The 16,516-nt window shown below is 46.2% G+C and overlaps 1 protein-coding gene across 1 annotated transcript in view; it reads left to right on the forward strand.

Annotated features, from left to right (window-relative positions):
• Positions 1-16,516, forward strand: part of mts (protein phosphatase 2 catalytic subunit mts) — a 56,988-nt gene that overhangs the window by 5,187 nt on the left and 35,285 nt on the right. Inside the window, exon 4 of the mRNA XM_050196856.2 lies at positions 6,229-6,390. Within this exon, the coding sequence (XP_050052813.1) occupies positions 6,229-6,390 (162 nt within the window). The remainder of the gene's footprint in view (positions 1-6,228; positions 6,391-16,516) is intronic.

Here is a 16,516-nt window from a genome sequence, read left to right on the forward strand (position 1 = left end):
TGGTGGCACAGAGCTCAACCATACACAGTAGCAGTAACGAAGTGTATTCTTCTTTGGCTGCTGGTGTGTATTTTTCGCAGGAGTGTAATCATCAACACTTTGTTTTCATAAATGTTTAAAATGTTTTACACTTCGTTAGAGCAATATTAGCGCTTTGTTTGGCTGGTTAAGCGCTGCGCCAACAAGTGGCTGGACCGTGCAGACCGATCAGGCCGCACGTACGTCTACGCTGAAGTTCCTTTATCAGCTTGAGTTTATGCCTCCAGTCATTTGCCGAAATGACCAGCTTGCCTGTGGTTACCGGAATACCAGACACGTTCGGCGCTACGACAGAATGCTCGCAACGCACGCTGCTTCGATAGCTCTCGCTTGGGGTCGACGGCCAAGCGGCTAGCGGAGAGGTTTCACGCGGGCGGGGGCGGGCTCCAAAACAACCGGAAAAGGACGATGTGACGTCGCATCGTGACGCGAAACCAGTGAAGGCGGAGCTTAGCCCCGATCGCTCGGCGAACGAGTTGAGGAGGAAAAGCATGACTAGGGAGGAGGGTAACTTCTAAGCTCCATTAATACGTAACGCTTCACTTAAATTGTGGTGTGAATGTTCTACTTAAGCTGTACCCTACGCGTCTACAAAATTTGTCCGAACCGTTTCAGGGGCCCTTTAATACAGATCAAACAGAAAAGAAGTTATGGCTGTCATATGGGCCAATTAGGCATGTCACCTTATGAAAGCTACCATTTCAGAAATAATGAAGACGCTGATTGTTTTTGTTAAATACATTCTCAGGGGTTATAATGCACGATAACGCCAGTCGCATGTTTTTTCATTACATTTCTGTAACAATGCCATCCCTTCAAGGCCAAGTTCAAATTTTTTCGTTGTCACTATATGTCGGATATGTAATAATGTTTCGTGTTAATAAAAATTTAGAAATATAAAAAGTACCTCATCTCGTTCCTGACAAAATTTCAGCTGAGGAAACTTATACTTTAAAAGTAAGTTTGGTGAAGCAGTTTGGAAATGATAGTTTTCCTAAAGGTTTCATTTGGCTGAAAAGTGCAAACTGAAAAAAAAAATGAGCTGAAACATATCAGGACAAGCTATTTTGTTTTAAGACCAAAAATAATTAAAGTGCCCTCCCTGCTCCATAGGTTGACCCTCCTCTTCAATTTGAACCTGCTCTGCGGCAATTGCTTCAAGTCTTCGCTTTTTTGCAACCTTAGAGCAGTCCAACACCTTTGACAGCGCTCACAGACAAGGGCGCCGCAGCCAGAATTATGCCTTTTTTACTTTTTACTTTGCGGTCTGTTGTGCTCTTGTTGGAAGTTCTCCCGTGATTTAGATGCGTGAAAAGCAAATTTTCGAAAACGGGTATTTTGCCCCATGTTCAGCTTCTTGCCTGCTCTGCGGCCACGTTTTAAAGGGACCCTGAAATGATTTTGACGGTATTCTAGAAACGTACCGACTTGTTAGAGTAGGTCCTGATAATTAATTGACACATCTAAGTGCTCCACGAGAAGCGTGCAATTTATTATAAGGTTTTAAAAATGTGCATCGCTGCCGGTCGCAGCACACTGCTAGGCGGAATTTTCAGCTGCCCCTACCCATATGACGTCATGTGGGCGAGCTATCCGATTGGCTGCCCAGGACGCGTCATCGATAATTTTTCCACCTTAATGGTGAACAAATGATGTTCGTAATAGTTGGAATGTTAGTTAATTTGTTTCAATAAAAGGAAATTAACAGAAACAGAATATGCAAGAGCAATTTCTCACTATACTTAAGCACTTCTGGCACACAGCAAGCGTCGTCTGCTTGTGTTACAACATGCTCCACTTTGACGAGAGCTCCGAGGTCAGAGTCGTCTGTCTTTTTGCAAGCACTATGATCCGACTTTATTGCATTGTGGACTGCAAACGTAGTGACTGGCAATATGTCAAGCTGCAACATCGTGTCCCTCTGCACGGCAGCAGACAAGCGGACTGGCTGCAGTGCATCAGACTGCCGCTATCTGATCAGCGCCAGGATTTGCGGGTTTGTGGCCTTCACTTTACACCGGCAGATTACTAATGCAGTAGCGTTTCGCGAGTCCGGTATTAGAGTAAACACAAGCGCAAGGAGACAGGGCCTCGCCATTTGACTGTCTTGTTTCACGGGATGAGCAGAAGCGCAAATGTGAGTGGTCTGCATGGTGCAGCCACCTGGTGGCACAGAGCTCAACCACACAGTAGCAGTAACAAAATGTGTTCTTCTTTGCTGCTGGCGTAAATATTTCACAGGAGTGTAGTCGTTAACACATTTTTGTAAATGTTTTACACTTGGTTAGAGTAATATTAGCTCTTTGTTTGGCTGGTTAAGCTCTGCACCAACGGGAGGCTTGACCGTGGTGACCGATCAGGCAACTCATGTATGTCTACGCTAATGTTCCTTCATCAGTTATAGTTTATGCCTCCACCGTTCCGTCGAAACGCTCGGCTAGCCTCTGGTTACCAGAATAGCAGACACATTCGGTGCTGCGACAGAATGCTCGCAATGCACGCTGCTTCGATAGTTCTTGCTTGGGGCGACTGCCAAGCAGCTGGCGGAGAGTTTGGAGAGGCTTCGCGCGCGCGCTCCTGGAGAACCGGAAGTCAACATGACGTGCCATCATGACTCAGAGCCAGTGAAGGCGGAGCTTAGCCCCGATCACTCGGCGAACGCGTTGAGGAGAAAATGCACGACTATGGAGGAGTGTAACTTGTAATCGTTTGTAGCTCTCTTAATATGAAATATTTCACACAAGTTGTGGTGCGAATGATTAACTTTAGCTGTACCCTACGCGTCTACAAATTTGTCCGAACCATTTCAGGGCCCTTTAAATACAGCATCCGTAGGTGCTCTCGACAGCAAATGTGCGCCACCGTCACAAGAGAATTTGAACTTAACTTAATGATGAGCTTCTATATGCATCTAGGAATCCAAAGTAAAAAATGTGTTTCTGGCAAAAATTGTGATTTTAGTCCCGCATCCCCCTTTAAAAGGGGCCCTGCACTACCTTTTTGTAACATGAAGTACATGTTGGAGTGAGCTTAGTGCTGTTGAGGAATATGTATTTCCAAATGACTTTTAGAAAGAGCCCTTGCATGAACGACAATATTTGGAATTCAATGTTTGGTTTCCCTGTTGCCCTCACCTCAGTAAAGACAGCACCAGTAGCAATGTCCTGCGTATCACACCATTCTTCCTTTCCTTTTTCTTTCTTTCCTTTTCTTTTTCTTTCATGCAGTGTGTTATAACTTTTTCTGATGCACACAGCCAATTTGGTACGCACATTTCTGTGGTCATTGGCTTCAACAGTCATCGAAAACACGCATCAAACTGCTGTATTAGGCTTTAGAAATTCCGAATGTTGGAGAGGGACTTTATAATACTTTCCTGGGCGGTGGTTTTAGTATGTGAACTGAAACTCTTAGTGTGATTTTTCTTGTGCAGTTCATCTTATTTGCAAAGGCTTTCTGCAAACGTGCTGTCAGGTTGAGCAGTGACATCCTTCTCTCTCTCTCTTTGCCACAGGAGCTAGTAAATTGGCAGTGTTAAACCAAACCCTTCGAAAATTTATACCTGTGTCACACAGGCACCCATGAATTCTTAAATGGAGCATGAAACTTCTGAAGCCGTTCAATGCCGAAGGAGTTGTGTCACACGGCCAGTAACAAATTTTTAGCAAAAGCTGCCATGGTCACATGAAGTGTGCTCCAGTTTATGTATATGCGCAAACATTTCACTTCTAATTACACCTCAAGCTATTTTGCCTAATGTTGTTTCAATAAACATCTATTATAAAACTTCTATGCAAAAAATTTTTTCTCTAAAAAGTAAGGTGCCTTTGACAAGCATAGCGATGTCGACAGTGACACTGGTAACCTTGTGCTTACCCATTTTTGTGCGCAGCATGGTGCACCTACTGATTTTTTGTTCTTGCTCAAATCGTGTGCCTTGACCATGACATTTCGTGCCTGGCAATTTCGTAACCCTTCTTTCCTAGAGAGACTGCACAACTTCTAGAGTGGCCATTTCGCGTGCAGTTGTGAAGCACGATAGGCCATGAGGCATGCAATAAACCTATCATTGAACAAGATGCCACTTGCGTGTAGAATCAAGAGGTTCTCTGGGTCAAGAGTAAAGGGGAGCAGCAAGCATAAATATGATCCAGCAGTGGTTGAACTGTTCTATTATGCAACCAGAATTGTTTACAAACAAGGGTAAATTAAGGCTAAGAAAAATTACTTTTTTCAGTTCTTTCTCAAGCACTGGTGTTCATTTCTATCTCAACCTCCAGTAAAGTCTCTTAGCAGAGGGGTGAAGAGAGTTGACTGTCAAGTACTCTTGACACGTGGGTGAACTAAAGTCCTATGAAGTAAACCCCCTTTGCTCTATACTGAAGACTCCTTACGAAAAGGAGTCTTGCCTGTGACACATGGTATGGTGTGGTCTCCTTTATTTTCAGTAAGCGCTGTAGCAAAACAAAAGGCGCTGCTGCGGATGAAGCTGCCCCAGCTGCAGCGCGCCGACCGATGCACACTGCACATTATTGAGCGTGTCGTGCAAAGTGGTGTTCGTAGCGGTAGTGTTCTCATGGCTAACTATTGAATGTGTCTAGCACACTGTTGCTCTACCCATGGCCGCTCTGAAGTGCTTGTTTGGTTAGATGCTAGGCAAGTGTTCCAGACCAACCGTGCTTCAGCACGCAATACGCACCCCTGTGATGCACCCTCAATAATTAGTGACTGCAGTATCGCTGCTCCTGGCGACACAAAATGCTTCGTCCTAGTGCACTCTACCTGAGTTTATGGTGATGGTGCAGTGGCTATATCTGCGACAGGGTCATCTGCGTACGTTTGAAAGTATGGCTGCAGTAAAAGTTCACTGCGAGACAAATGACCAAGACAGTGAAGTGATTTGACAACTTTTCTTTTGTTAATGGGCTGTGCACAAGGCTATGCCATTCCGTCCATAATGTAGCTCGGATATCTCCCATTCCGCGGTGACAATTGCCAGCAAGGATATACTCTTTTGTATACTGTAACTGCAAGTAGCAGTTACAGCAAAACCAGCGCAGCGCTACGCGATAAGGAAACTACTGAAATGCGAAAGCGTGAGCGACACAGAGTCGAGCGCAAACGAAACCTTTTGACCGCCCGTATCGTTGTCAACAGCAATTTCAATGAGTTCTTTTTTCTAAGAATGAAATAGAACTGGGCAAGTAGCATTTTATTTCATCTTATAATACCACACAAGGATGTTTTTTGCAACGAGTAGCTCAGCAATAGTGACAGAATTTAACTGAGGCGTGCTTTCGTCATTCGGCAAGTGCTTGAATGTCCTGGGGGGAGTCTCTAATCATGTCCTGCATTTACCTCAATTTCTCCATTATTAAAGCTCTGTTCACGATAATATTGACACCTTAGAGATTCTTGAGCAATAATCTATCACTTTAGCTTGACTTAGTATTTGCCTTTAGTGTCCCTTTAATTGCATGCTGCATCAAGTGCGTTACAATATTTCGTCTTGTTTATGTGACATGAGCACTGGTTACCAATGAAAGTTGTCTTTAAAACAAGTTCGCAATAATGAATCTTTTGATGAAAAGAGCGAAGTAGTACTGAAACAAGAATGTGAATAAAGTCAGTTTGGTATTCCAAATGCAGGACTATCATTGAAATTGAAGTTTTCTCTCCGTGATGACTCATTGTTTCCTACAGTCGTCGCTGCATTAAGCTGCTTGCTCATACTAGTTTGTCATCTTCCGCAGGATGAGGCAGGGGTAGCAAATTTGTGTTGATAGCTCTTCTAGTATAGGTACCCTAAAACAGTTAAGCCCAGTATGGGCACAAAGGATACTTTGCTCTTCGTGGTGTCTTTCTCATCGTAAAACTCCGAAAGAAATTGGTACTACTAACCAGGCATGAGAACAACGAGCACTAGTCTGGCTTGAGCCTTTTTCTTCCTATGCAAGCATTTACTCTTATAACTTAAAATTTTAGTAACTTGCCTGCACTTGCTTTTTACACCTTTTCATGTATTCTCACAAGTGCTTCTTAGACGTTTGGTCATTTTCTGGGATTCAGCAGGTCAGCATAATCAAATATTGCATGGCAGCCATGTCTGAAATTATTAGTTTGCTTAAAGCTCTGGGTCATTAGCGCAGCACATGCCCATTGCATAGCTTGAAAATGTTTTAATTTCAGGGGCCCATGTGTGACCTGCTGTGGTCGGATCCGGATGACCGCGGTGGCTGGGGGATCTCCCCCCGAGGTGCTGGTTACACCTTCGGGCAGGACATCTCTGAGACCTTCAACCACAGCAATGGACTCACCCTAGTGGCCCGGGCACATCAACTCGTCATGGAGGTGAGAGTTCTTTATGTGAAAGGCAAAAGAAGGTATTATATAAGCACACCGAACCCTTTTGCGTTGGAACGAAACGGAAACGTAGTTTGATGGTTTCAAATGATGCTAGATTCTAAAGGTGCACAGCGCTTCCAACTGCCACATTATTCAGGTCATTTTGCATATTGATGATTTGTCTCATACAGTTGAACGTGGATACCGTAAAAACCGGAATATAGGTCGAACTTTTTTTCAAAAACCCATCGCGAAAAGTCGACCCTCGACTTATATACCGGACATTGGCGGAAAAACTACGGAAGTCTTGCAACAATGGGCGGATAAAGTAAACAGCCGCCTTCGCCATCGCCATCAGCAGCATGGCGGCGTGGCGACGCTGTGGCACCTGTGACACCGGCATTTTGAGTTTCCATTGTCGCAAAGTTATATTAATTAAAGGCTGCACTTTCATTTTGTTTCAAAATGAGCGGGAGCGGAAGCCGACGTCAATTCACCGTCGCCTTCAAGAAAAAGGCGATTGAGTACGCGGAAGCCCACGGCAACCTGGCGGCACAGCGCGAACTTGAAGTATCCGAAAAGAGCATTCGGTAGTGGCGGAGGCAAAAGCAACGTATTACAACTTGCAGCAACCAAAAGAAAACGTCATTTCGTGCCGGATCGCAGTGGACTGCAGAACTAGAAGGCAAGGTTGCGGAGTCCGTCCGCGAGCTGTGTGTAAGATCGCTGCCTGTGACTGCCGAATGCATCCGTTTGAAAGCGGTAGAGATCGCACGCGCCTATGGACTGGGCAGCGAGAAGCACTCGTCATCCGACTCTGATCAAAGGCGTTGCTCTGATTCGGAGTAGCGCTTGCGCACTTCGTGCCCTTCTGCGTACTGTACACCCGACGAACTTTTAACAGTATCGCGCGACCATCGACCCGCGTGTTTGTCAGCACCTTATCATCACGGCACGGAGCGGCGAAATAGCGAAAGTAAGGGCATGTGTACACATGCGCGTATCTCGTTTGTTTCGCTGCTCAGCGCCATTAATAAGGTGTTGACAAGCACGCGTGTCGATGATCGCGCGAAACCGCTAAAAACTTGGCCGGGTGCACATGCGAGCAGCATTTAAATAAATACTGTCACCATTGTGCAACCCCCCGAGTCGCATTTGTTTCAAGGTAAGGGTGTCGTGTCTTTCGGTACTTTTGCCATTGAAAAGGATATTTTTTTTTTTTTTTTTTTCATTTTGAGGATTCGTTAGTTGGGGGATCGACCTATATTCCGGTCCGACCTATAGTCCGGTTTTTACGGTATATATAATCTTAAGGGGACCACAAAAAGTTATACAGTTGCCGACTGTTTGTTCGCACCTCACGGGGACTGCGGAAATGTCTGAATAAACAGGTGTCCGAAAAAGCAGATTAAGAAAAAAAAAAGAAATCTTTTATTTCCACGCGCTTATTCGGGCTCGGCAGTAGGCTTGAAGAAATCGTGAATGCGCCGTTGCACGCTGTTCCCTTTATGCGCAGTCAGATAAGCCTGAATCTCGGAGAGGGTCCTAAGGTCACTATAGGTGGCTGAAAGCACAGTCACTGCTTGTACATGCTCCGCATGTGACGGCAGTGTAGCACATGGTGCGTCATCTTCCGACTTGGAGTCATCGTCCGGCGGTGCAGCAGAAACCTGACGAATGATCTCGCCGTCGTCGAGTTTTGCGCATGTCAGTACAGCAGTGTCAGCACCTGTGAAACTGTCAAGTGAGCCGGTGTCTGGAATCGCAATGCAACCACTGTGCAGGTCTCCGCAGAACATTTTCGGCGTCAGTAGGGAGCACATCGGAAGGCGACAAATCCTAGGCCTCCCGGCACCCGCTTGCCGGCTAGCCCCAGCACAGTCTGCGCGACCACTGTCGGCGCCATTAGACACTTGACACGATGTTTCCGTATGCCGCGTTGGATCACCACAACTTCGACACAGCACACAAAGCAAACACCACCACGTCGTCACGCCGACACCAGTTGCACAAACGAAAAATGGGGCCTACTCGCATCGTCGTGCACGAAGAAGCAAACAAATCAGCTGCTGGATTGTCTTGACATGGCTTACTAAGCTGAGACCAGAACTGCTGTAGCAACTCTATCGAACCAGGCAGAAACGATGATGAGCGAGGATTTCCAGTAGCGCCATTTCGTGGGGCAGCAAGGAGGCTCCGTTCAAAACAAAAATGGCGTTCAGCAAATCGAACCATGCACCGGTCAAAGTCGGTGCATGGTGCTCTTGATCGAGTTGGCTCAAGGAGTGTCCGAAAAATCAGACGAGACGATTTCAAGGTGTTCGAACTTTCGGCAGTTATGCATTATGGTCTATGGGGAGAATGACGGTGCCACGAAGCAGACCGAATAATCGAGCATGTCCGAATTTTTGGAGTCCCAAAAATCAGTCGGCGACTGTATAGGTAATTCAATATATAAAACACGAATTTTATACAAAAATTTGAAAGGGATTTTACTGCTCTTCGTTGTATAGAATAGCCGACAAATTTTTGGACCCCCGAAAATTCAGGCTTGGTGGATATTACAAACTTCATAAATACACTGTCAGGGTTCCAATGATAGAGCTAATGCATTTTCGCTGCTTATTTTTTGGACGAACTTAGGCACCAAAGTTCAATTTTCTCGACTAAATTGCTTGTTCCGACCCATGCTACCCACTTGGAAGCTGCGATGTTGGGTTTTGCGCTGGCTTGGCCATGGTTGACTTCCAGTGACCTGCTCTGTAGCCTCCAAGTTTGGGAGGCCCACACTTTCAATGGAGAGCGCGTGACGTCCTCCGGTCTCGGAGGCCATGCCCACTCTTCCTTGGTTGACTAAAAGCTCCATTGGACGGCACTTTTTCCTGTTTCTTTTTTCAGTCAGCTCCATCGTCATACACACTTAATGCAGGATCCCTTTTTTTTTTTCTTCCCCGGTTGCTATTTTGCACGTGGTGTGTTTACAGAGCAGGTGTGTCTCGGAGATGTTGCATCTTTGTGTGTGTTTGTGCAGCTTCGCATTTGTGTGATCGGCACCACCTCTGTGTGTCTTTGCAAGAGCCAAGTGGTGCGAAGGAACTTGGCTTGTTTCTTCGATCTCCATGGCTATATCCGGCAACGGAGACGTCAATTCTGCACCAATCCAAGCAAATCTGATCACGTCCAAGCATAGTATGAGGCAGGGCATTATTAGAGATATCTTTAAGCCACTCCGGGCCTAATAAACTTTTTTTAAATATTTTTGGGGGGGGGGGGGGGTGGCGAGTTCTCCGGACTATTTTTCAAGGTCTTGTCCATTGAAGCTAAAGCGTGATTGCACTGTAGTTTAATGGTTTGTGGCTCTGTAATATTGCTTGAGTTAATTCTAAATAGTTGCTCTATAGTCGGATACAACTTTAGAAAAAAGGAGAGGCCCCGCTGGCCCTGCCCAGACGACCGAAGCGCGACAGCCGATTGCCTCCGCGACTAAAATAATCCCGCTAAAAAAATCGTGCTTGAGCAAATGGTCTGTCGACGGGTTTGAAACAACCTTCTGGGAAAGGCCAGCGCCTGATTGTGACGCACATCGGCAGCGAGGATGGCTTCGTCGACGGGTGCTTAAATATATTCCGAGGCCAAAAAACGGGCGACTACCACGAAGAAATGGACGGCAATCGCTTCGAGGAATGGTTTAATAACGTTCTGCAGAAGTTGCCTTCTGGTAGCGTCATTGTTTTGGACAATGCACCTTATCATTCCCGGCGAGAAGAGAAATTACCGACGACAGCTTGGAAGAAGGAAAAAATACAGGAGTGGCTCAAAAGCAAAAACATCACCTACAGCGAAAGGATGGTTAAAAAGCAGCTGCTTGAGTTGGTAGCATCTGTAAAGCCACGCTTTCTGAGCTACATCGTAGACAATGCAGCTGAAAGGGCCGGTTGCATTGTACTCGGGCTCCCACCGTACCACTGCGAATTTAATCCTATTGAGCTCGTGTGGGCAAAGGTGAAAAATGGCATCGCTGCTGACAACAGAGATTTCAAGCTGTTCACAGTCGAAGACATCTTGAGGGAAAAAATCAAGCATGTAACGGCGGAAGACTGGAAGAAGAACATTCACCGCGTGATGGATCTGGAGGCAAAGTTCAGGCTTGATACATCTGGGAGTGACCATGTCCAACCCATCATCATCCAGCTGGGTGAAGATGACAGTGAAGAAAGCGACTCCGACTGCGAGCTGTCCGGCATTGAGCCACTCAATGAAGAATAACAGCTTCTTATTAACCCTTTCGCTGTCGGACCTTTCTGGCCGTGACGCACCCCCAGTGTCGGCTTGGTTTCAGGGAACGAGCATAACAGGGAATGAACATAGCAATTTATTTTTGATTATGATTGGTATACAAATAACGTAGTCAATGCTATATGCATGTTTCAGTGTTCTGCAGCTGCTGTTAGTAAACATCATCATCATCATCAGCCTGACTATAAAACCTGTTCAACATCCGAATCTGACGATGCGCAACCCTCTTCCTCGCATGCGACTCTGTCCGAGTCCGAATCCGAGCTCGGCTTGTATTCTAAATCGGAATTGAGCCACCGCACCAATGAGCAGACGAAGGTCCCGCGCGCTCAGCCATCCGAAAGTAACCGCGCGCTGGGAGGATGCACTTTCAGTCGCCCGCACAACGGAGAGAAATGGGACCTTGCGTGATCAAGAAGACAGAGGGAGATGGAAAAAGGCTAAGCAAACTTCGAAGGGCTTTACGTTTACTGCTGCAAGTCGGAAGCGAGGGTGCGGCGAGAGAGCGAAAGCAGCAATCGAGTCACACTTTTCGGAGAGGCAACGGCACGTGCGCCTGAACTTGACGCGGCGTAGCAGACACACCAACAGAAGAAAAATAAAAACCTTCAAACCAGTGGAGATGGCAGAACAACCCTTGAACCCATAACCACACGCGCGCTACGCATGATCCAGCGAACGCGGAGCCACCGCGCCACTCAGCAAAGAGAAAGTGGGGAGTGGCAGTCGCACTGTACTCTTCAATACATGGATTAACACAGGTCGGGGAGAATATACGAACTTGTAGAAAGAGTCAACAGATGGTGCGGCCAATTTAGGAGCGCCAGCTTTGCGCTCAGGCGTGAAATTTTGAACGCACGATAGAGAATGTACCGGTACGTCCGTGACAGCGAAAGGGTTAATGAAAGAACAGCCCTTATTAGGGCTACCCAAATTTTGCCGGTGGGTTCGCAGCAGGCAAGCATTCTCCCGTGACCTCTCAAATAAATAAGCAGTTCATTTGGTGACACATTCCTTTTAATGGAAGCTCAATTCTGAAAAAGCAATGTCCTGCACAGATCGTGCTCAATATAAGTATTGGCATGGAAACATGCTGAAATGCTGGAAAATCTCAATGCAAATACAGTGAAACCTCGTTAAACCATAGTCGGCCGGAGCTCGGAAAAAGTACGTACTAAACGGTAGTGCTGTTTAACCGAAATAGCATGAGATCGCCCACTTACCTGTCGAAAACGGAACTCAGAGAGAGTGCGATGAAAGGGGAAAAAACATGCAGTATTTATTCACTTCGCGCGACATAAGTTATTTTCGTTTGATGCCGCGGCGGCCTAGCACGACGACAGCAGCCTCAAACTTACTCAAGCTGCGTGCCAGCTTCTCAGGCAGCCCCCCTCTCGGCAAACACTCGCACGGCAGATTCCTCGTTGGCGTTGCGTATTCTCCGTGCACGCGCGCACTAGTGCTGCGTAAGTCCCGGGGCGCCTTTTTCATTGCCGGGTGCCGGAGTTCGGAAAACTTTTCGTTTGGTATAGTTACGTCATCGCGCCCCTGTTCTCGTTAGGACGATTGCACTCACGAGGCTGACGTAACGCGCAGCTTCTGCCACTGTCAGGCCTGAATCGCCCGTGCTGTCGCTTTCCGTGTCGTCCTCATCACTGTCGCTAGTCGACACTTCGGCAACAACAGAGGCAACGATGGCAAAAAGTCGAACCTCGTAGCCGACATCTCTTCGCGGTCGCAGCAGCGCTGCCGAGCAACTTCGCATTCCAAATGCCACACACTGTAGTCAACAGCAGATCCATGTCGCGGGCCAGCGCCGACTTCTTCGTGTCACGTTCGATAGCACGGACGATGTCTAATTTTTCTTCTATGCTGAGCACCCGGCGTCTTTTTTATCCGAGCTTCGGCATGACGCGAGTCCTCGCTTGCACGACGCCATAACGCTTTCTCGCTCTCTGGCACGGCGTCGAAATGAAGTTGATGTTGATGTGGCTTCACATGCAAACGCACAGGGCGCTTGGAGGCCGTTGTACCGATCTCTGAGGCTTGTTGTTCTGCCGGACCGCCCGGTGGAGACGACGCACCATCGTGTTTGCGCGACGAAAAGTGGAAACGCTACGTTTTAACCGATGCGTACGCAATAAGCTGGTACGGTTTATACGGATACAAAATACATTATGTTCAATGGCCGCTGAGTCGGGGAATTGACTTTACTACTTTTAAACCGAAACTACTGTTTAGGCGGGTACGGTTTAACGAGGTTTTACTGTACAATTATTAACCCTGAATAAATATGTGGGGCCCAAAATGCTCGTTCGGGCAGCCATTATCCAGCTTCACACGAAAAAGCAGTAGTCAACGTGAAATTGACAGCCACTCTTTGCAGCCTGCACGCGAAAGCACATTCATGTGTTTGCATTGTTTATTTTGGTTATCTGGCCCAGGCAAGTAATGCGAAGACAACAATTATCAAGCATCATTAGCTTAGTGAGGCCCAAAATACTCATTCGGGTAGCCATTCATAGCAGTACACTCTAAGAAAAGTTTACACCCTTTGGAGTGCCCCTTCTGCCACACGACAATAATCGTCATCTGCCTTGATGCGTTTCCTTTCTTGAAAACACCGCGCCCGCTACTTTCCTGTCGGGAATGCTATCATGCTGATAGCACGCATGCCGTTCGTTACTGGAAAGTACCGGGCTCGCAGCGTTAAAGAAAGGAAACGCATCAAAGCAGATTACGATTATTGTTGTGTGGCAGAAGGGCCACTCCAAAGGGTGTAAACCATTCATAGCAGTAGTCGAGGGCACGCTTGAAAAGCACCATTAGCAGTCTGCACGTCAAAGCGCAGTCAAGCTGTCATCACTGTTGGTGAAACGGCAGCAATCAACGCGAAAATTACAGCCACTGTTGGCAGCTTGCATGCAAAAACACATTCGTGTGGTGGCATTGCTCATTTTGGTTACCTGGCCCAGGCAAGTTTTGCGAATAAGAACAATTATCAAACATCATTAGCTTAGTTAGGCCCAATATACTCATTCGGGTAACTATTAATAGCAGTAGTCGAGGGCACGCTTGAAAGGCGCCATTAGCAGTCTGCACGTCAAAGCGCAGTCAAGCTGTCACCACTGTTGGTGAAACGGCAGCAATCAATGCGAAAATTACAGCCGCTGTTGGCAGCTTGCATGCAAAAACACATTCGTGTGGTGGCATTGCTTATTTTGGTTACCTGGCCCAGGCAAGTTTTGCGAATAAGAACAATTATCAAACATCATTAGCTTAGTTAGGCCCAATATACTCATTCGGGTAACTATTAATAGCAGTAGTCGAGGGCACGCTTGAAAGGCACCATTAGCAGTCTGCACGTCAAAGCGCAGTCATGCCACAGCCATTGTTGTATTTGTTTATCTGACCGGGCAAGTAACATCAATGTAAGCACAATTATTCACCCTGAATAGCTCTGCTAGCATTGTTTGTACTAAAAAAGGCTGAGTGAAGTTGAATGTGTTTTATTGAGGCAATTATTTAATTCACAAGCCATCGGCATAGTGATGGACAGCCAGGTTCAGACAATGATATTTGTGAAGTAATAAATGGTGACAGTTGCAAAAGCTCTCAGTGCACTGGTTCGCTGGGCTCCATTCACAGAAAAATGTCTTTGCAACGACGAAAGCGTCAGACAGGAAATGACTCTCCACTGCACAATGTTATTCATGTTGAAAACTTTTACCATCATATGTGATGGGCAGCGAAACCGTCTGTTTACTAAGACTGAATGCATGAAAAATGCAACAGCATAGAAAGATGTTGCTTCGCAATATGCAGCCTTTCATGTGCACTTCTGGCGAGCTGCCACATGTACTGATGCATAAACATGAACAGAGGTAAGAGGCAAAGTTGCTGTGCAACCCACATGACGCTTTTAAGAAAATGTATCTCTAAACCTTTCTGTTTTCATAGGCGATCAAAATTTGTTTTGAGCAAGTTGGTTAATCACAGTGAAGCAACAACACAAGAAGGAAGGACAGAAAACACAGCGAGTAGGCAGATTGAGAAGACGAGGTAGACCAGTGAGAAAGGTTTTAATGAGATAGGAGAGGCCAGCCCTGCAGTGTGCAGGAGTTAGTGCTTTGAATGAGATTCGTTAATGAAAATGTGTAAAGACTTTGCAGAAAGAAAACTAGCAAAAACAAATGCTAATATAAAATAAAAGGACAGAAATAAGACTATGCGCAAACATGCATGGAATCAGGTACACAAACGTGAAAACTAAGAAAAACTCAAATATAAAGAAATGTGGGAAATAAAAAAACACAAACGCAAGAAAACATACATTTACAAACAGACCTGGGTAGAGGTATTATAGGAGCGGGTTCACAAGCTGCTGTGCCTACCTTCTCGTATGTTCTTTTTTTTCAACCGTTCTCTTAACACTGTCTTGCCAATTTTTAATTGCAACATATCACAAGAATTGAAAAGCAGCGCGAAGCTATGTTGTGGGAAACCATATCGAGCGCTGGCAACACAACTTATGCGTGACTGTGCCACACCACGCATTCTACAGCTTGCGCGCGCGGTGAGCACTGGTGGAAAGCAATCAATCGACGGTGCCACACAACGCACGAACACCGCCGTTAGATGCTCGGCCATCTCACTACTGAAAACGATCGTTCACGCTAAGTTGATGGCGACAAATCTTTGCGTTGGAGGCTTCTTTAGCAAATATTTTCTGTCGAGACACTCGTAGGTTTGTTTCATGCGCGCACGCTTTTCTCATTTCTCCTGAGAATGGTTTTGCTCCATCACTTCACCCCATCCGACGAGAAACGCAGCGACACAGTACACGAACACACCCACCGCTGACAGTAGGCACCAGACTTTGCCAAACTTTTCTCGTCGTAACTTCACTCGGGAGCGAAATAAAACAGACATGGAACAAACAAGCAGGATGTGTGTTTGCAGCGGTGGCCGTGGGATCCTGTTTTCAGGCAAAGCGTAGTGCAGCGTCAGCGATGCTGGCTTCAATGTTTTTTCACCGGATCATGGCTTGGAATAAACGCACGCGGCACAAATGCCGCATCGTAAGCTCGCAGTAATATTTCCGGCATGATAGACACTGACAAACAGTTTGGGAATTCACTGTGACGAGGCGTTGACGCGCACAGCTGACATGACTTCGCCCAGTTCGAAGCCCGGGCGGCCATCTTCTCCGACGGCGGGGTCACCAGCCGTCTGGCGCATGACATCGGTCCAGAGTGCGCGCCCTATGGTGGATGTTCGTGTGCATCCGCCTCGGAGGAGTGAACGCCCCCTTTTTTCTAAAGTTGTATCCGACTATAAATGTTCACATCTTTTTCATTTGTATTAAAGAAGTAGTCTTTCTTCTTTATTAACCTGCTTCAAATTTGGCATTTGGTGCTCCAAAAGCTTTCTTTTTTTCTTTGTTACCTGCTCGAAAAATTGCTCCATATCCTACTTCAGCTGTGTAAACCCTATAGGTGCCACTAGAGCAGAGTACTCACAGCATTCTTATCAAAGGATGCTTAATTTTCTGAGTAAGCAGCCTTAAGTCATTACCAAAATTTATTTTGTACAGAAAGGTATTTCTTGGCTTTCACTCCAGTATTTTTTAAATTTCAAGGTTGGCAGGTCAGCAGGTGACTTGAATATAGGATAAAAGTGTGGCTCCTTCACTTTCTTTTCAGCAGTCGTTTGTTGTTTCTAAACCAGTGTTTCAAGCTATCTTGAGGGTTGATTTAAGGGGGGAGGAGGGGATCAGAATTAACTTTTTTGTTTCTTGACAGAAAGGGCTGAAATTTGGCACACACACTGCACA

Source organism: Dermacentor andersoni, chromosome 1 (genome assembly GCF_023375885.2).
Source record: "Dermacentor andersoni chromosome 1, qqDerAnde1_hic_scaffold, whole genome shotgun sequence".
In the NCBI taxonomy this organism is placed as follows: Eukaryota; Metazoa; Arthropoda; class Arachnida; order Ixodida; family Ixodidae; genus Dermacentor; species Dermacentor andersoni.